The following is a 21,301-nucleotide window of genomic DNA, read 5'->3' as shown; positions in this document are numbered from 1 at the left end:
ATTTGACCATGACCTCAATTGCACGGTTCATTGCACAGTGTTAAGTTTTTGTGTTTTGGTCTATTTTTCTTAAACTATAAGTAGTAGGTCAACTATATTTGTTGTATGGAAGCTTTGTTAGCTGTACATGTCTGCCTGGCATGGTTCATCTGACATTGACCTCATTTTCATGGTTCATTGGTCTTTGTTAAGCTATCTTGGTTAATGTTAAGTTTATGTGACAGTTGTAATAAAGCTTTATACTTAAGACTATCAACATAATATCAATGATTAGTAAAGAAGGCGAGACATTTCAGTGTGTGCACTCTTGTTAATCTCAATATCTGTATACTTATTGGTGATTAAAAACGATTTATGATAATTGCTTCAAACTTAATATACTTCTTAGTTGTATTAATACAAAGATCTGTATTCTTTTTGGTGATGATTCAAAATTTAGTTTTTGAGTAATTGAGTATTTTGTAACAAAAGGGGGATGGGGTTTTTACATGTTGCGTCGTAACTCAAAAACGGTTTATGATAGTTGCTTCAAACTTAAAACACTTCCTAGTTGTATAAATTTAAAGAACTGTATTCTTTTTGGTGATGATTCAAAAGTGAGTTTTTGAGTAATTGAGTATTTTGTTACAAAAGGGGGATGGGGTTTTTACATGTTGCGCCGTACATCAAAAACGATTTATATATTGCTTCAAATTTAAAACATTTCCTAGTTGTATAAATTTTAAGATCTGTATTCTTTTTGGTGATGATTAAAAATTGAGTTTTTGAGTTATTGAGTATTTTGTAAAAAAAAAGGGGATGGGGTTTTTACATGTCGAGCCGTATCTCAAAAACGATTTATGATTATTGCTTAAAACTTTACACACTTCTTAATTATATTAATCTTAAGATCTGTATACTCTTTGGTTTTGATTTAAAACTTTATCTTAGAAATATTGAGTTTAAAAAAAAAAAGAAAGGGGGGGGGGGGGGATTCACATGTCGCGCTGTATCTCAAAAACAATTTATGATTATTGCTTAAAACTTTACACACTTCTTAGTTATATTTATCTAAAGATCTGTATTGTTTTTGGTGATGATTCAAAGTTTTATTTCAGAGTTGTTGAGTTTTTTGTTAAAAAAGAGTGGTTTTCACATGTCACGCTGATGATTATGATTATGATTATTGCACACACGATGATGGGTGTATCATGCGCTCATGGTGCAGCTGTTTATTTCCTAATTTTATATCTCTGAATATTTAGTTGGGCAAAACTAATTTAATTCAATTAGGTAAAGGGCTGTGTTTGGTTAATGTTGCTTTTTTTTAATTATTAAAAAAAAAAAAAAAATATATCATATAATAATAAAACGAACTCAAGTTACATTGTAAACAAACTTTAATTTTCTATATTTATCTTATCTATTTATAATTGCTACTTTCACTTTTCATTGTTTCTCTCACCATGACGACGTCAGATTCAATGTACCACTTTGAGTACTTCAGGGATTAATTTCTGTATACAAATAGTCCTGATGAAGTCTGCCTTGTAGGCAAAACATGTAGACTATAGCAAATAAAATTGCAGACCATTTGAAGTGTTGTTATCAATTTGGAGTATTATTTTTTAAAAAGTATAGTAGAATATCAGCAACAATAATCCGTTCGATCCTCTGTCGACCGTCCCTTCGTCTGTTTGTTCGTCTGTCTGTTCATCAGTCTTTAACGCTTCAGATTAAAGATTTTGTTTAAGGTACAGTCTTTGGTATAGGTCACAGAAGTCCACATCAACTTGAAACTTAGAACATATATGTTTCCTATGATATGATCTTTCTAATTTTAATGCCAAATTATAGTTGTGTCCCCAATTTCACAGTCAATAGTTATCAAAGGTACGATAATTTAATATGCCAGGTGTGCCTTTTGTCAACTGAACATAGAAAATTATAGTGCAAGTGGGACATCCATATACTATGGACACATTCTTGTTAAAGTTTGAGTTATAGCAGCTTGGTAGTATGCAGTATCAAAACAAACAGATCAATGGACATCCCTATTCAAAAGACATCAACATTACATAACAGTACACAGTAGACTTCATCAACATTACATAACAGTACACAGTAGACTTCATCAACATTACATAACAGTACACAGTAGACTTCATCAACATTACATAACAGTACACAGTAGACTTCATCAACATTACATCACAGTACACAGTAGACTTCATCAACATTACATAACAGTACACAGTAGACTTCATCAACATTACATAACAGTACACAGTAGACTTCATCAACATTACATCACAGTACACAGTAGACTTCATCAACATTACATCACAGTACACAGTAGACTTCATCAACATTACATCACAGTACACAGTAGACTTCATCAACATTACATAACAGTACACAGTAGACTTCATCAACATTACATAACAGTACACAGTAGACTTCATCAACATTACATAACAGTACACAGTAGACTTCATCAACAGTCCACAACATTTATAAGGTAATATATATTTTATTATTATTACATACTTATTTTGTCTTAAAGTACTATTTTATTGTTGAATATGTTGAATTTATTACGATTTAATAAATTAAAAAAACCAAGCACAATTCATTTAAACGCTATTGAAAAGTTGTCTCATCTGTAAGCCATCATACCACATCATTATATTTTATAACAATATGTTTGAGCACATTTAAGTTATTAAATAAGAAGATGTGTTATTAGTGCCAATGAGACAACTGTCCACAAGAGACCAAAATGACACAGACATTAACAACTATAGGTCAAGGTATGGCCTTCAACAATGAGCAAAGCCCATACTGCAAGGTACAGTTTTACCTGTTACATTTAGTAATGAAACTAAAACTTTTAAAAGACTTTACTGAGAACACATTTTAGATTTTTAAACTTTTTATACGACCGCAAAAATTTTAATTTTTTGGTCGTATATTGCTATCACGTTGGCGTCGTCGTCTGCGTCGTCGTCGTAGTCGTCGTCCGAATACTTTTAGTTTTCGCACTCTAACTTTAGTAAAAGTGAATAGAAATCAATGAAATTTTAACACAAGGTTTATGACCACAAAAGGAAGGTTGGGATTGATTTTGGGAGTTTTGGTCCCAACATTTTAGGAATTAGGGGCCAAAAAAGGGCCCAAATAAGCATTTTCTTGGTTTTCGCACTATAACTTTAGTTTAAGTGAATAGAAATCTATGAAATTTTGACACAAGGTTTATGACCACAAAAGGACAGTTGGGATTGATTTTGGGAGGTTTGGTTCCAACAGTTTAGGAATGAAGGGCCAAAAAAGGGCCCAAATAAGCATTATTCTTGGTTTTCGCACAATAACTTTAGTATAAGTAAATAGAAATCAATGAAATTTAAACACAAGGTTTATGACCACAAAAGGAAGGTTGGGATTGATTTTTGGAGTTGAGGTTACAACAGTTTAGGAATTAAGGGCCAAAAAAGGGCCCAAATAAGCATTATTTTTGGTTTTTGCACCATAACTTTAGTATAAGTAAATAGAAATCTATGAAATTTAAACACAAGGTTTATGACCATAAAAGGAAGGTTGGGTTTGATTTTGGGAGTTTTGGTCCCAACAGTTTAGGAATAAGGGGCCCAAAGGGTCCAAAATTGAACTTTGTGTGATTTCATCAAAAATTGAATAATTGGGGTTCTTTGATATGCCGAATCTAACTATGTATGTAGATTCTTAATTTTTGGTCCCGTTTTCAAATTGGTCTACATTAAGGTCCAAAGGGTCCAAAATTAAACTTAGTTTGATTTTAACAAAAATTGAATCCTTGGGGTTCTTTGATATGCTGAATTTAAAAATGTACTTAGATTTTTAATTATTGGCCTAGTTTTCAAGTTGGTCCAAATGGGGGTCCAAAATTAAACTTTGTTTGATTTCATCAAAAATTGAATAAATGGGTTCTTTGATATGCCAAATCTAACTGTGTATGTAGATTCTTAATTTTTGGTCCAGTTTTCAAATTGGTCTACATTAAGGTCCAAAGGGTCCAAAATTAAACTAAGTTTGATTTTAACAAAAATTAAATTCTTGGGCTTTTTTGATATGCTTTATCTAAACATGTACTTTGATTTTTGATTATGGGCCCAGTTTTCAAGTTGGTCCAAATCAGGATTCCATATCAAGTATTGTGCAATAGCAAAAAATTTTCAATTGCACAGTATTGCACAATAGCAAGAAATATCTAATTGCACAATATTGTGCAATAGCAATTAATTTTCAATTGGAGTTATCTTTCTTTGTATAGAATAGTAGTTGATAATATATGTTGGAAATTTGCCAGACATGACTATGATGTCATTTTCTATTTTTATTTGCCAATAACTTTATGTAAATAACTTCATTGGAAATTTGCCAATATAAAATGTTGCTGATGAAGCTTTTTTCCCTTATCTTATCTAAAATGTTTTTAGATAATGTATGTTGGACATTTGCCAGACATGACTATGATGTCATTTTCTATTTTTATTTGCCAATAACTTTATGTAAATAACTTCATTGGAAATTTGCCAATATAAAATGTTTCTGATGAAGTTTTTTTTTATTGTTTTATACAATAAACAATTTATATTCACTTTTACTACCAACCAATCTTTACCATTCAGTGATAACAAGCACTTTATTTTACATTTTAATATTTTATGATGTATTTAAAAGAGTAGTTATTGTTGCAAACTCCATTAGAAATTTGAATTGATATCATTTTTGGAAAAAGGGAAACGGGGATGTGAAAAAAAAATGAGGGGGGGTTAAATTTTTCTCATTTCAGATTTCATAAATAAAAAGAAAATTTCTTCAAACATTTTTTTGAGAGGATTAATATTCAACAGCATAGTGAATTGCTCAAAGGCAAAAAAAATTTTTTAAGTTCATTAGACCACATTCATTCTGTATCAGAAACCTATGCTGTGTCAACTATTTAATTTTAGATTTAAAAAGTTTGAAGAAGAAATCTTTAATTGATTTGTAAAATCTTGACATTTGTTTTGTGTAAAAAAAACCATGTAATGTCAAAAATTTGATCACAATCCAAATTCAGAGCTGTATCACGCTTGAATGTTTTGTCCATACTTGCCCCAACTGTTCAGGGTTCGACCTCTGCGGTCGTATAAAGCTGCGCCCTGCAGAGCACCTGGTTAAGATTTTAATGTTTATCATTTATAAATCAATATAACCCATATTTTAAGTTTTCTGAAAAACTAAAACACTTTTCCCCTTTTGTATCTTTGAATGCCTCTCTTTTAGATTCATTTTGCCTTATATGTTTGTGTTCAACATATCCGTCCTAATGCATCTTAATCCTTATTAATAATATCTCTGTGACAGAACAATAGAAATCTGAAATCATTTCTTTCATAACCACAGCAACATGATGACTTTCTGGATTTGTTTTAATTTTCTATTATCAATACTATAAACTTATTAATAATTTATTAATTGCACAATGATATAAGAGTAGGAAGGAATTATAGATCCTTTGAAATAAGTTCTTGTAAAAACCAAGAAGATCATCCGTACAAAAGGATATCAACTTAACCTTCAAATGAGAATAAGATTCCAATAGTATAATGACAACATCATTACTTTTGTCATGGTAACTGACTTTTTCTTTCTAGATGTATTGCAAATCTAGGCTTGAATTAGTTTTATAAGTTCAGCTGTTGTCTACTCTTTGGTCAGGTTGTTGTCTCTTTGACATATTCCCCATTTCCATTCTCAATTTTATTAAAGACATTATAATACACAGAAAGAAAGCTGTAAATCTTAATGCTAAATTTATTTTTGGCCATCAGATTTCCATGATGGTTCTTAATTGACAATGTGCTTATCCCCCAAATATTAGTGCATAATAGGTATAAAGATATATATATATATATATATATTTTAAAATGCAATTGTTCTTTTCTGGATATCATGCAGATAATATATACTTTTTTTTTACATAAATCTTGAATAATTTGATTATTTCTAAGCTATTTTATTGGAAGAAAATTTAAACATGTTCATAAGACAACAATATAATTATGAAAAGAACATATAAAGATAAAATGATGCTGTATGATTGCAATGAGATATCTTATTTAACACCCAAAGCAATTTTTATTCCCCTGCTGTAGTGGAGGAGCATGAGGTTTTACCCTTGTTTTTCTGTAGGTCTGTAAGGTCGTAGGGATGCCCCAAAATTGGTTTCCATTCTCTAACTTTTTAAATAAATAAGGTGTTTGGTATGCAAACCATCTTAAATATTTTAGAAATTTGGTGTTGATGACATATCTATCTTCCATAGTCTTTTAATTTAATTCACAATTTTGGTTGATTCTTTTATTTATTTGTGTCTTGGTTTGCTGTTTCGTTATAGTGACATCACTCTTTTTATGTTTATATTGTCATATTTAGAAAATGAACATATTTAGAAATTACTTTTAAACCAAGGAATCAATGTTTATACTTTACATATACTTTACATATTTAGAAATTACTTTACGACTGAGGAATCAATCGATGGATCTATATATAAAACTTCTGCTTTAGAGAATAAATCCTTAATCAGTCGAGTCAGATTCCACAGTGACACAGTATGTTTCATAAAAAAATTCCCTGATTTTAGAATTCCAGTCCATTTATTTTGATTTCAATCTTTAGTCCTTATACCTCCTAATCCTTATTATCTCGTTGACAGAACAATAGATGTCTCAAATTATCTCTCTAGTAACCACAGCAACAAAAAGAAATGTCAAGATTTTGTGTAAGAATTCCTTATTGTGCATCCCATACAGTCAGGCATTTTACATATTGATTTTTGGGTTATAATTTTCTGGATAAAACAGCTCTGATGTTTTATTATTCCACACTGTGTTTGTCCAGTGATTGAAGCTATCATGCTATGGGATTAAATACTTTGTAAGGTAAGGTGGCATTACAACATTTAAGTTTTATAGAATATGGTCCTGGGTTTTTTTCTAAAAAAGGAAAAATTTAAATGATGATTTCCTGGCGTATAAATTATAATACCATTTATTTTAATTTTATACACTTCCTAAGTAATGAATGCATACTTAAAAAAAGAATGCTTTTCTTCTCAAATTATTTTTTTGGCATAATGTTCAATGATTAATTAAAAGTTAGGGGAGATACCAAAGTGATATTTAAACTTGTAAGTCAACAACCTTCTGACAGCACCATTTCACAAACATTAACAAAAAGACAAGCAGCTGTATAATACACAACATTACACTTTATCTTAATCCTTTTGAATAAAGCATGATGTCCTCAGTTATATATTTTTACTATTTTTAAAAAAATTTAAAAAAAATCTGATTGCCATAAATGTTTTTTTCTAAAATTCTTATCAACATTAATTTTTTAAATTTGCCCATGGACTGAACCTAGTAACTTTAAACATTCCAGGTATCATAAATGTTATAATGAAAACTGACCTGTCCTCATAAATATCATATTTAAATCAAGTTACTGCTTTCACAATTTTTTAATTTTTATTTTATCTTGGGTTGCTTATATTAATAATAGTTTTATAGTGTAGAAAATTCATCACATATAAAAATGTAAGAGTTTGAACTGAAGAATTTTGAATGCACATTATATAGGTGTAATAAAGTTTGTAAGTTTATAATGTTAATCCTTTGGTGCTTTAATGGTATAAATAAAAGCTGGTAGGGAAATAACTATTGTCTATTTTACTGGATCTTCATCAATTGAATTCAGTTGTGATCAATTTATACCGACAATGTTACGGAATCTATTATAATAGATAATTCTATTGCTGGACATGAATATAGTACTTCAGGTGTATGATTTCTTCTTAGAAATTTCCAATTATAGAGATTTAATGGTTTTTTACCTACTCAAAATTTGATTTTATTAAATATTGATAAATCAGCTTAAAAGATCGATAATAAAATCAAAATTTAGTTTGACATGTTTTTCTATGATATTGGTTAAAACCAGGTAACATGGTATGAAGTTTGTTCAATGGATCCTTATAATGTTTATATAGAGTCTTGATCTGTTTGTTTGTATGTTACAAGTACCATCAAAATTACCTATATAAAATAAGTTCAATAAAATTTGTTATAAGAATGGATTGTATCTACTTTCATGTTCATGTTTTAAGGTAAGAAGACTTAATAGGGAAATATTTCTTGTTTTAATTTTTTTTTGAGTTTTAATTTCCTCAATATTGAAAAGGAACAGAATATTTTTTTTGTACATTAAATCTGTGATAAGGTAAGATAAGAACTATTTTTTTATCATTATTTTATTTGCCGATACATATTGTTACTGTATCCTATCCTATAGCAACTGTTAAAGTTGTTTCTGATTTATACTTGCACTGGGGCTGATCCAGCAATTTTTTGAAAGGGGAAGTTCCCAACCGAGGATTAAAGCGAGGTTACAACCATATGTCCCCACTCAAATGCATTGATCTTCCAAAAAAGGGGAGAGGGGGGTGGGGTCAACCCCCCTTGATCTTCCACTGGCTTGACCTTTGGACATGGACATTTAGCCTTACATTATTTTGTGTAATGCAGAAAGTGTTCTGGTTTAAATCTGATGTTTTGTCTAGAAAAGAATCACCTTAACCAGTATCAATGTGAAATATTGACTTTTATCAAAAGATCTTTAGCTGCAGGTTTATTCCAAGAATTGGACTGTCTTTTGTCCTTTAGAACCTTATATTTCTTCTCTTTATTATTCCACTGATAGCATTGAATACAAATCTGTATCAAAACTTTTAAAGCTTTATTTTTATCAAAATCAATAAGACACTGGTTTTATATAAATAAATTAAAACATTTAAATTGAGCTACAACTTTTAATGCAAACAGCTCTTTTTAAATTGTATCAATATTTACCATAAAAAACAAGTTCAATAATATGTGGAGTGAAATGATTATAAAAATTAATTTTTAATTGATAATTTATCACAGAAATAGATAGCCTAGAAATTAAAAATTAAACAGCAATTTTTTCAGTAATATTATTCGAAATCAAAACTATTTTTTATTTAAAAATAACTACAGAGAATAGACCTATAACAGATTGTCTTAGACAGTCTGAAAGCAGATTTCTTTAAGGTTTGTCTTCATTTGGTTGTAAGCTTAAGGTGGACCGGTCTATTTAGTTTAATTTTTATGACCTATCAGATATAAAGATGAAGAAAACAGCCATAAAATCTTTTTTTTTTACTTTGATATAATGGTTATTACTGTATATTAGATATTTAACAAGAATAAAGCTGCTTTGTTTTATATGTTTATTATAATATATTAAATATTTAACAAGAATAAGGCTGCTTTGTTTTATATGTTTATTATTGTATATTAGATATTTAACAAGAATAAGGCTGCATTGTTTTATATGTTTTTTATTTCTTTTTCAGAGATAACAGAAGGAAGTGTGTTTTCAGGGTATTATGAAAAGAAATAAAAACACGTATTTCTACATGGTGACAATTTCTGGGTTATACTTTCTGATGATTTTATTGTTACATAGCCGATTACAAGTAGAAATATGTCTGTCTCAAACAGGGAACCAGAAATACCAGATTCGTAATAATTCCGTCAATAATCTAGCAGTGGATAATGTTCTAACTTTGACAAGATTACAAACAGAGGTACTCACCATAGCACCTTGTCATCTCTCATCGGAAACTACACAATTTTCTTTCCAAACTGTCGCTGAAAATTTATTTTATGTCTACACAGCTTACTTGGACAAAAGAATGAATACTACGTATGTTAGGATTATGTCAATTCTATTGAGAGGCAAGAAAGATAATATCAATGTCTTTTGCTCTTTCAAGGGAGATAACTTAATTAAAGTTGCTGCCAATAAATATGAAATGTGTGAAAATCACAATAAAAAATTTGGAGGTTGGATAATGTCTTGTCCGATTCCTGAGAATATCCCTGATCCTTGTGATGTAACTGTAAGTTATACACTGAATACAGAGCCATCTACCAAGGGAAACAATGTAACATTAAATATAATACCATTAGAGTCACAAAACACCAAAGTCCAATACACTGTATGTATTCCACCATTGTTTGGTAGTGTTAATTCTTCAAGGTTAATAGAATTCATGGAATTTACTAAATATTTAGGTGCTGAAAAATTTATATTCTATACTCATGGCATTCAAGACGAGAAAAGTAAGATAGCTTTAGAACATTATTCCAATGAAAGTCTGGTAACAGTGATACCATGGAAACTACCGGACTCGATACAGGAAGGACATATCTGGTACCATGGACAGTTAATAGCTCACAATGATTGTCTATATAGGTCAATGAGTCTAACAGATAAGTTAGCTATACAGGACATTGATGAATTGATTGTACCTCATGATAGTACAGTCTTTTGGGACCAGTCTTTGACACCTCTCCTGTCTGGAAACGTCAAAGGACTCGGCATACATAGTGCATTTTTCGACACATCGTTAAAAGGTGATGTTTTAGCCATAAGCAGTATTAAACGAACTAAGAATTTCAGTCGTTTCCGTACGAAGGTGCTAGTTAAACCGTCTGCCATATTTGAAGTAGGAATACACCATGTCAGTAAACCGTTATTAGAACAGTATAAAATAATAAGTCCTCCGACATCTAAAGTTTTATTACACCATTACAGGTCGTGCCTGTCTAACTATGGTATGAACTGCAAGGACTGGGTCCTGGACCAGACCATTAAAGTTAAATACGGCCATGTTAGAAATAAGATATTACATGTTAAATCTATTGTTGATACTTTATCACACCTTAGTGCTCAAATGGTTAATACTACCAAAAATAAATTATTTTCTTGAACTTGTTCGTTCTTTTTTCATTTGTATATTATTTAAATGTTACTTTGAACATAAACAAAATTGAGAATGGATTTAGGGAAAATGTTGAAGAGACAACAACTCGACCAAAGAGCAGATAACATTTGTACAGTCAAGTATACATAGAGGTCCTTCAATTAGATTCTTTGTACTCAACACCCATTACAGTACATGTTGTGACACACTATACCCTTGCGGAAATCTTTTTTATAACTTTTAGAAGCTCAAACACTGCCATTATAACATCAGAACAGAGCTTTGAACTTAATATATAGGAAGTTTGAGTTTAATATTTCGATGGCAATATAACTACAAAAGAAAACAAAACAGAAAGAGGTTATTTTGAATGGAAAATAGTAGGAAATGGGAAAGTTCCCAGTACATTTGTGAGTGTAAGAATGTAAGGAATGATATAGAAATGGTATTATGATGTCTTTGTCAGAATGTTTCTAGTGAAGACATAATGTGATGATGTTGTATCACATGGTTCACTGTATTATAATGGCTGAGACAATTATTAATTTGAGAGTTTTAATGATCTTATCATGTTGTGTAAACCAGAATAAAAATAACAATATGATCCCCAGGCTGTCTATCAGTCAATTAATCCATTTTTGGTGTACGCTTTAAACAAATATTGCCCATAATGTTTTAGAGGATGGAATAGCTATTGGATATCATTGATTTTGAGTTTAATCAAAGACATAGGGTCAGAATAAATAAATCAGTGCATGTTAATAATCAATAAACTCCTCCTACTGAGGGTTTGTATGTAAAGAATAGATAGAAGTACAACAATTCATACAAAACCAATGTCATTCATTTTCTTGAACTGGAAAAATTATCTAGGATGATGATGTCTAATGTCAAATTAAATTCAGGACAAGAGGACATGAAAAATTGCTTTGATGGTTATTAACAAAATAATGTCTTGTTAGGGGAGTTAATCTTATTACCGAAACTTTTACCTACTGATTTAAAGGTTGCATGTCGAGAAAGCATCAGATTTTGGTTATTTAAATCACCATTTCTGATAACAATCATATTGGAGATGCAGTTTAATATTTGATTATAACATGTTTGTCTGATTTAACTAGATACTGCTCCATGTTTTCTTGTAAATTTCTTGTTGATGGTTGGAAATCATTATCTTTTTACAATGACCAAGCAAAGAAGTCAATATTGGCACTATAATAAATCTGTGAAATTCTACTGCATTAAAAATATTTTAACGTTTGATGAATAAAGTTATTCAAATATAAAGTCAGACAATATGATTTACACTTCATCATCCATAAAAAGTTTGACCAATTAATTGATTGTAATTACACACACACACATACAAACTGTTATACATACATATTTACCAATTATGGACTTCTGAAAAGTTCAATAAGATATTTATGGACTTTTTCAGAACATATTATTTGAGGACAAAGTCAGAGGTTTAATATAATCTCACAGGTCCATATAAAGAGTACCCTTTTTGACTGAGTGAAAGTTTCTATATAGCATATGTAAATACTGTAAGCCTTATAACAATACTAAAACCATGTTGCTAAAAATGTTTAGTCAATAATTCAAAACAGTGAAAAAATACAAAAATTCAAAATATATATTTGGAAACACATATACCAATAAGAAGCTATGAAATTCAAAGGATATGTAATAATATAAATAAATAATTTAATTTCAGATGTAACGCGTCTTCTGATTGGCTGACTTTAAAATAAAGTATTGTTGTTGTTGTTGTTGTTTGTTTATCAGCCCATAAACATAATTTTGTCATGTGACCGTGACATCATCAACATTTTTTTCCTGATTTACTCCGGTTTAAAATGGATTTAAGAACTAAATTATAAGAAATGACTGTATTTTTTTTGCCTATTCGAAATAACATAAGAAACGTGGTGCACACTTTAAATAACATGCTATGCGGGTTGTTCATGATCAGTGTGTGCCACATTTTTTTATGTTATTTCTTCATAGACAAAAAAATATTACAGTCATTCCTTAAATAATGCTGGAAACAAAGTACTAGGGTAGAAATATCCAAGGGAATGATAATCCTTATTTGATTAGCATTGGTATTGATGTTGTTAAACACTGTTTTAGGATAATAGAAAGGAATACATAAGAGATAACAGTATCATAAAATTACTTTTGACCCACTATAGAAAATGACATCTATATTATTGTGAGTAATTTACCATAAATGTAAAGAGATAATAAAGATTTCACTGTATTGATACTTAGACAGCAAGTTTATGGCAGCTTCTAACATATGTTTTACTGTGAAATCGACATTTATGGATTTAAAGTGTATTATAAAATTATAAAACATGCCTAGTTAAAAGGATTTTACTTAAAGTAAACAAAAAATATCCCTTTTATTATCCTGGGACAATAACTTTCTCATCAGAGCACATTTGGAAGTAATTGAAGTCTAGACCCTCTCAGACATTACAGTGGTGTCCTTATTTTTTGGCTGCATAAATAACTAATAAAGTTAGTAATATTTCACTGTGTGATACCTAAAGAGAGAGCCATGGTGTAGTGGTTAGCACATCAGACTAGTAATATTTCACTGTGTGATACCTAAAGAGAGAGCCATGGTGTAGTGGTTAGCACATCAGACTACAAACAAAGGTTTCTGGTTTGATCCCCTCTCATGGACTGAATTTCCAGCTCTCTCTTGACACCATTTGTCAGTATTGTCATGAGAAAAAGATGATAGTCTGTCGGAAGGGGACAATATTTGGCAGACCCCTGTCATATCTCGCATTAAGACACCCTTGTAGATTTCAGAAAAGAGCAGGCTGATGGCGCTACAAGGCAGCACTTGCACGCACAAAGTGGGAAGGGATAAATATAAGTTGCAATAATTTTTCGTCCATCCACTTTAAATAGGTATGTTTGAATTAAAGAGGGAAAACAAAAGATTTCATCAGTTTTCCATTTGGAAACAAAAACTCTACAGAAATATACAGATTGTTTTGATGCAATGGATGCAAGATTGTCAATTGAAACCCATTTATTTTAATTATTCAATCATAAAGGGAGGTTCTAAGGGAAGTGCTTCAACAGAGAATTTGCAGCAAAAATATTTACAAAAGCCATCAGAAACTATAAAAAAAATATTTTTATAGAAAAATTCAAGAAATCATTTTAATTGTTATTGCCATGGTATAATTTACAGTACCGGTCCAAAACCCCTGCTGGTGGGCTAGTCAGTTTCCAAGGGTATCTTTAGCTAATTTTAGTGAGTACTTAGGTATTCACATGATTTATTTAAAAAAAACTTATTATTAATAAAATTTATCAATTATTTACAAAAGAAAGGTTTCATCTCCCTCTGGCAAAGTTCACCTTAAAAATATTTGGCAAATTTTTTTAAGGTCCTTTTTGTTATTAAAGCTCTTCAATTATTTTGGTCCTAATATTATGCATCAATAGGGCTTTCAAATATTTTGCTTTGAGCGTTTCTGATGTCTGACCAAAAATGACATAGGATCTTTCTTTGAAATCAGAAACATGACTTGACCACCACAAATAAGAAAACCCTGTACAACATGATTATTATAAGTCCACGTCTCAATGGGTATAAAGGTACTTCCATATTCCAAGGACTTTAACTTTCATTACACATGATTATTATAAGTCCACATCTCTATGGGTATATTAAGGTACTTCCATATTCCAAGGACTTTAACTTTCATTTCACATGATTATTATAAGTCCACGTCTCTATGGGTATATTAAGGTACTTCCATATTCCAAGGACTTTAACTTTCATTACACATGGTTATTCACAAATTACATTATCGTGTATGAAACTGATTTGTAGAGAAATATTGCCGTCTCCAGAGGGAATAGGACAAGTCTAGATTTTCTACATAAAGTAAGTTAATTTTCCAGACAAGTGAATTAATATGACAGAAAAGCTATATCTATCCTAGAATCCAGTTAATTGGCTCGTTGATGTTCCTAACGGAGAGTCCTCTAAAGATGATAATCACATGACCATTATTGGTCTTTTGAATGTTTGAGAGAAATAAATACTGATGTAAATGACCTTCACCTTTGACAGGGTCCTCTACATCATTTGTCGATTATTGTCCATATAAAACTTAATAAGACAGAGTAGATTTTTACAGTGGCCTTTATCACTAAATAAGAAGGAATAATTGGTATGTTTAGAATGATATAAAGTTAGTTACCATAGACTAATTTTTTGAGGCATAAGGAAAAGGTACAATTAATTGTTGGGCCAAATTAGATCTATAAATGCACTGAAATATTTAAGAACAAAAATATGCATGATATTAGTCATATAAAAAAAAGGCTCTTCCAATTGTCCACGATGTTTTATAGATGACATATAAAGGCAACAGTAGTATATCTGATTAATTTTAAAAGTGCCCTTATTTAAGAAACATCCTTGCTATAGTAAAAATTGTAACTCTATTCATTTTTTCCTTCTCCTTTTATCTCTGGCTGTATATCAGCTGGTCCTTTTATGAGACGAGCATCTCCTTTAAGAACCCATTAATGATCTGTAAGCTTTGAAATTTAAAACAGTAGAAATGGTAAATGAAGGCTATAGCAATATGTATAGGTTGAAATTATAAATTATTTGTCACTAAGTTTTGAAAAAATTGTCATTTGGAAATCGTCTACAGTTATGTTTTGTAAGTTTATTCTGTGTTGTGTCTTTTGAATATCATATGAAATATGCAGATTTTGATTTCATTTTGTTTTAAATGAGTGGTTGGATAGATTATTAACTACAGTGGCAAACTAAATACCGTATATGTTCAGGACATTAGAACTCAAAACAATAAATGTTTTAAACATGAACTCTGCTTTGTATTGGCCCAACATGCTAAGCTAGATTTTTAATGTGCTAGTTCACCATGTACTTTCAGAGGAAGGCATGTCACCTTAACCAAAAACGCTATTAGTATTCTCAGTGGCAGATCCCAAAGTTTTTATAAGTAGGGGCCCACTGACTGCCTTAGAAGTGGCCCTCTCCGGTCATGTCTCAGGGATTCCATATATATTCAACCAAATATTTCCCTTCTCTGAATCTGCCTCTGAATTTCTGATTCTGACTGTACCTGTTTAAGTCCTTGCTTTTAGATTTCGGTGTCAGAAACATCCTAATCTTTGGTTCACATTTGATCTACATTTATTAATTAAATTTACAGTTTTGCTTGTGGTGTATAGATACCATAGAACTATTTATCACAGAAGGTGATACAGTGACCTTAACAGAAATATTGTTGTTAACTTGTGTTATCGGATCGTCACATTTATACCTACTCCATGTTTCTTATATATGAATGTGACACTAAAACTGGTTACTGCACAGAAAGTACTTATTACAATCAAATGTTTTAAAGTTCTGTCATGGAAGGAATTTCTTATCTGCTATTGTACTCCATTAACTTTTCAAAACAAACAATTGTGTATGAATCTAATGAAATATATTTGTATTTAACACCAAATCCTGATTAATTTATTTGTTTTGGTCTTATCAGACTACTTTTCACTGGTTTATACCTTTCTTCTGTTTGAATAGTGAGAAACCTGGGTAAACTTCTCAAGTGGGCAAACTGAATAGTATCAATAAAGTTTGAATTCTCTATTGGTTATTGCAGTGAAATTAAGGGAAGGGTTTATAATAATTGTGACATTTATTTTTATACGACCGCAAAAATTTTAATTTTTTGGTCGTATATTGCTATCACGTTGGCATCGTCGTCTGCGTCGTCGTCCGAATACTTTTAGTTTTCGCACTCTAACTTTAGTAAAAGTAAATAGAAATCAATGAAATTTTATCACAAGGTTTATGATCACAAAAGGAAGGTTGGGATTGATTTTGGGAGTTTTGGTCCCAACATTTTAGGAATTAGGGGCCAAAAAGGGCCCAAATAAGCATTTTCTTGGTTTTCGCACTATAACTTTAGTTAAAGTGAATAGAAATCTATGAAATTTTGACACAAGGTTTATGACCACAAAAGGACGGTTGGGATTGATTTTGGGAGTTTTGGTTCCAACAGTTTAGGAATTAAGGGCCAAAAAAGGGCCAAAATAAGCATTATTCTTGGTTTTCGCACAATAACTTTAGTATAAGTAAATAGAAATCAATGAAATTTTAACACAAGGTTTATGACCACAAAAGGAAGGTTGGGATTGATTTTTGGAGTTGAGGTCACAACAGTTTATGAATTAGGGGCCAAAAAGGGGCCCAAATAAGCATTATTTTTGGTTTTTGCACCATAACTTTAGTATAAGTAAATAGAAATCTATGAAATTTAAACACAAGGTTTATGACCATAAAAGGAAGGTTGGGTTTAATTTTGGGAGTTTTGGTCCTAACAATTTAGGAATAAGGGGCCCAAAGGGTCCAAAATTGAACTTTGTGTGATTTCATCAAAAATTGAATAATTGGGGTTCTTTGATATGCCGAATCTAACTATGTATGTAGATTCTTAATTTTTGGTCCCATTTTCAAATTGGTCTACATTAAGGTCCAAAGGGTCCAAAATTAAACTTAGTTTGATTTTAACAAAAATTGAATCCTTGGGGTTCTTTGATATGCTGAATTTAAAAATGTACTTAGATTTTTAAATTTTTAAATATTGGCCTAGTTTTCAAGTTGGTCCAAATGGGGGTCCAAAACTAAACTTTGTTTGATTTCATCAAAAATTGAATAAATGGGTTCTTTGATATCTTTGATATCCAAATCTAACTGTGTATGTAGATTCTTAATTTTTGGTCCAGTTTTCAAATTGGTCTACATTAAGGTCCAAAGGGTCCAAAATTAAACTAAGTTTGATTTTAACAAAAATTAAATTCTTGGGCTTATTTGATATGCTTTATCTAAATATGTACTTTGATTTTTGATTATGGGCCCAGTTTTCAAGTTGGTCCAAATCAGGATTCCATATCAAGTATTGTGCAATAGCAAGAAATTTTCAATTGCACAGTATTGCACAATAGCAAGAAATATCTAATTGCACAATATTGTGCAATAGCAATTAATTTTCAATTGGAGTTATCTTTCTTTGTATAGAATAGTAGTTGATAATATATGTTGGAAATTTGCCAGACATGACTATGATGTCATTTTCTATTTTTATTTGCCAATAACTTTATGTAAATAACTTCATTGGAAATTTGCCAATATAAAATGTTGCTGATGAAGTTTTTTTTATTGTTTTATACAATAAACAATGTATATTCACTTTTACTACCAACCGATCTTTACCATTCAGTGATAACAAGCACTTTATTTTACATTTTAATATTTTATGATGTATTTAAAAGAGTAGTTATTGTTGCAAACTCCATTAGAAATTTGAATTGATATCAGTTTTGGAAAAAGGGAAACGGGGATGTGAAAAAAAGGGGGGGGGGGGGGTTAATTTTTTCTCATTTCAGATTTCATAAATAAAAAGAAAATTTCTTCAAACATTTTTTTGAGAGGATTAATATTCAACAGCATAGTGAATTGCTCAAAGGCAAAAAAAAACTTTTAAGTTCATTAGACCACATTCATTCTGTGTCAGAAACCTATGCTGTGTCAACTATTTAATTTTAGATTTAAAAAGTTTGAAGAAGAAATCTTTAATTGATTTGTAAAATCTTGACATTTGTTTTGTGTAAAAAAAAACCATGTTATGTCAAAAATTTGATCACAATCCAAATTCAGAGCTGTATCACGCTTGAATGTTTTGTCCATGCTTGCCCCAACTGTTCAGGGTTCGACCTCTGCGGTCGTATAAAGCTGCGCCCTGCGGAGCAGCTGGTTATAATTTCTTGGAATCTAAAGGGAGATAGAAATAATTATTTCCTTGCTGCAACACTGTTACCTTGATCATAATTCATTGTTAACTTGTCCTGAAAATGAGAAAACATTTGATTTGGATGGGGTTTATGTTGTTAAAAGAAGAGAGAAAAGATAGCAATCAAATACATGATTCCAATTAAACTAGACAACACCGCCCTGAATTAAGGGCCAACCACTAAAACAAAACATTGCATAAAAAAATAAAGCAACTCAACCTCACTAAAAGACAGAATAAAGAATCTTTCAATTTTCATTGAAATGTTGACTGGAATTGTTGTTTATGAATAAAAGATATGCATGGGCTTTGCTCATTGTTGAAGGGTTGTTGTACAGTGACCTATAGTTGTTAATGTCTGTGCCATTTTGGTCTTTTGTGGATAGTTGTCTCATTGGCAATCATACCACATCTTCTTTTTTATATATGTCAATAACACAGTAACCAAACACCACAACAATATTGATGATACCAGAGGAATTTAACATTTAGAAAAAGTAAGAATTGTATTACAATTAAAAAAAAAAAGATACCAGTTCAGTTGAAGTAACAAAAGTATTTGAACAAGACTGAAGAGAACAAAAATAGTCTTCATTTTTAGCTCACCTGGCCCGAAGGGCCAAGTGAGCTTTTCCCATCACTTTGCGTCCGGCGTCCGTCGTCGTCGTCGTCCGTCGTCTGTCGTCCGTCGTCGTTAACTTTTACAAAAATCTTCTCCTCTGAAACTACTGGGCCAACTTGAACCAAACTTGGCCACAATCATCATTGGGGTATCTAGTTTAAAAAATGTGTGGCGTGACCCGGTCAACCAACCAAGATGGCCGCCACGGTTAAAAATAGAACATAGGGGTAAAATGCAGTTTTTGGCTTATAACTCAAAAACCAAAGCATTTAGAGGAAATCTGACATGGGTAAATATGTTTATCAGGTCAAGATCTATCTGCCCTGAAATTTTCAGATGAATCGGTCAACCTGTTGTTGGGTTGCTGCCCCTGAATTGGTCATTTTGAGGAAATTTTGCTGTTTTTGGTTATTATCTTGAATATTATTATAGATAGAGATAAACTGTAAACAGCAATAATGTTCGGCAAAGTTAGATTTACAAATAATTCAACATGACCGAAATGGCCAGTTGACCCCTTTAGGAGTTATTGCCCTTTATAGTCAATTTTTAACCATTTTTCACAAATCTAAGTAATCTTTTACAAAAATCTTCTCCTCTGAAACTACTGGGCCAAATTAATCCAAACTTGGCCACAATAATCTTTGGGGTATCTTGTTTAAAAAATGTGTGGCGTGACCCGGTCAACCAACCAAGATGGCCGCCACGGCTAAAAATAGAACATAGGGGTAAAATGCAGTTTTTGGCTTATAACTCAAAAACATAAGCATTTAGAGGAAATATGATGTGGGGTAAAAATGTTTATCAGGTCAAGATCTATCTGCCTTGAAATTTTCAGATGAATCGGTCAACCTGTTGTTGGGTTGCTGACCCTGAATTGGTAATTTTGAGGAAATTTTGCCGTTTTTGGTTATTACCTTGAATATTATTATAGATAGAGATAAACTGTTAACAGCAATAATGTTCATCAAAGTAAGATTTACAAATAAGTCAACATGACCGAAATGGTCAGTTGACCCCTTAAGGAGTTATTGCCCTTTATAGTCAATTTTTAACCATTTTTCATAAATCTAAGTAATCTTTTACAAAAATCTTCTCCACTGAAACTATTGGGCCAAATTAATCCAAAGTTGGCCACAATCATCTTTGGGGTATCTAGTTTGAAAAATGTGTCCGATGACCTGGCCATCCAACCAAGATGGCCACCACGGCTAAAAATAGAACAGGGGTAAAATGTAGTTTTTTGCTTATAACTCTGAAACCAAATCATTTAGAGGAAATCTGACAAGGAGTTAAATTGTTAATCAAGTCAATATATCTGCCCTGAAATATTCAAATGAATTGGACAACCGGTTGTTGGGTTGCTGCCCTCCAATTGGTAATTTTTAAAGAAATTTTGCTGTTTTTGGTTATTATCTTGAATACTATTATAGATAGCGATAAACTGTAAACAGCGATAATGTTCATCAAAGTAAGATCTACAAATAAGTCCACATGACCTAAATTGTCAATTGACCCCTTAAGGAGTTATTGCCCTTTATAGTCAATTTTTAACAATTTTCATTAATTTGGTAAATTTATGTAAATTTTTACCAAATATTTTTCTCTGTTACTAATGGGCAAAGTTCATTATAGATATAATTGTAAGAAGCAAGAATGTTCAGTAAAGTAAGAACTTCAAACACATCACCATCACCAAAATACAATTTTGTCATGAATCCATTTGTGTCCTTTGTTTAATATGCACATAGACCAAGGTGAGCGACACAGGCTCTTTAGAGCCTCTAGTTTGGGTATATTATTACTTGTATTCTTTGGTCATCATTTTTTATTTCTGATTTCTTCTTATATTCCTCCTAGCATTTGTCTTTCAATATACATTGATATTTTTTTTTGGAAAAAGGAAGTTATCAAAGGTTGTAATAAATTGTAAAGATTTATAAT

General features: G+C 31.0%; 2 protein-coding genes across 4 annotated transcripts in view; both read left to right on the top strand.

The window, feature by feature from the left end:
* Window positions 1-21,301, top strand: part of LOC143048723 (activating signal cointegrator 1 complex subunit 3-like) — a 223,045-nt gene that overhangs the window by 90,956 nt on the left and 110,788 nt on the right. The gene's annotated exons all lie outside the window — the stretch shown is intronic.
* LOC143048722 (beta-1,4-galactosyltransferase galt-1-like) lies at window positions 6,810-10,865 on the top strand. 3 transcript variants are annotated; one of them, XM_076222568.1, is made up of 2 exons: window positions 6,810-6,947; window positions 9,443-10,865. In XM_076222568.1, exon 2 carries the CDS (start codon window positions 9,476-9,478, stop codon window positions 10,862-10,864), a length of 1,389 nt encoding a protein of 462 aa, XP_076078683.1. In that variant the 5' UTR covers window positions 6,810-6,947; window positions 9,443-9,475; the 3' UTR covers window position 10,865. The 3 variants fall into 3 exon arrangements, with proteins under 3 accessions (XP_076078683.1, XP_076078684.1, XP_076078685.1); XM_076222569.1 differs by lacking the exon at window positions 6,810-6,947 and adding an exon at window positions 8,080-8,173; XM_076222570.1 differs by lacking the exon at window positions 6,810-6,947 and adding an exon at window positions 8,210-8,286.

This window comes from Mytilus galloprovincialis, chromosome 10 (genome assembly GCF_965363235.1).
Source record: "Mytilus galloprovincialis chromosome 10, xbMytGall1.hap1.1, whole genome shotgun sequence".
NCBI classification, from domain to species: domain Eukaryota; kingdom Metazoa; phylum Mollusca; class Bivalvia; order Mytilida; family Mytilidae; genus Mytilus; species Mytilus galloprovincialis.
This window is presented reverse-complemented; position numbering and strand designations above follow the sequence as displayed.

Excerpts from the sequence above, each read along its gene's own strand:
- LOC143048722 (XM_076222568.1), top strand. The coding sequence starts at position 9,476 with ATGAAAAGAAATAAAAACACGTATTTCTACATGGTGACAATTTCTGGG.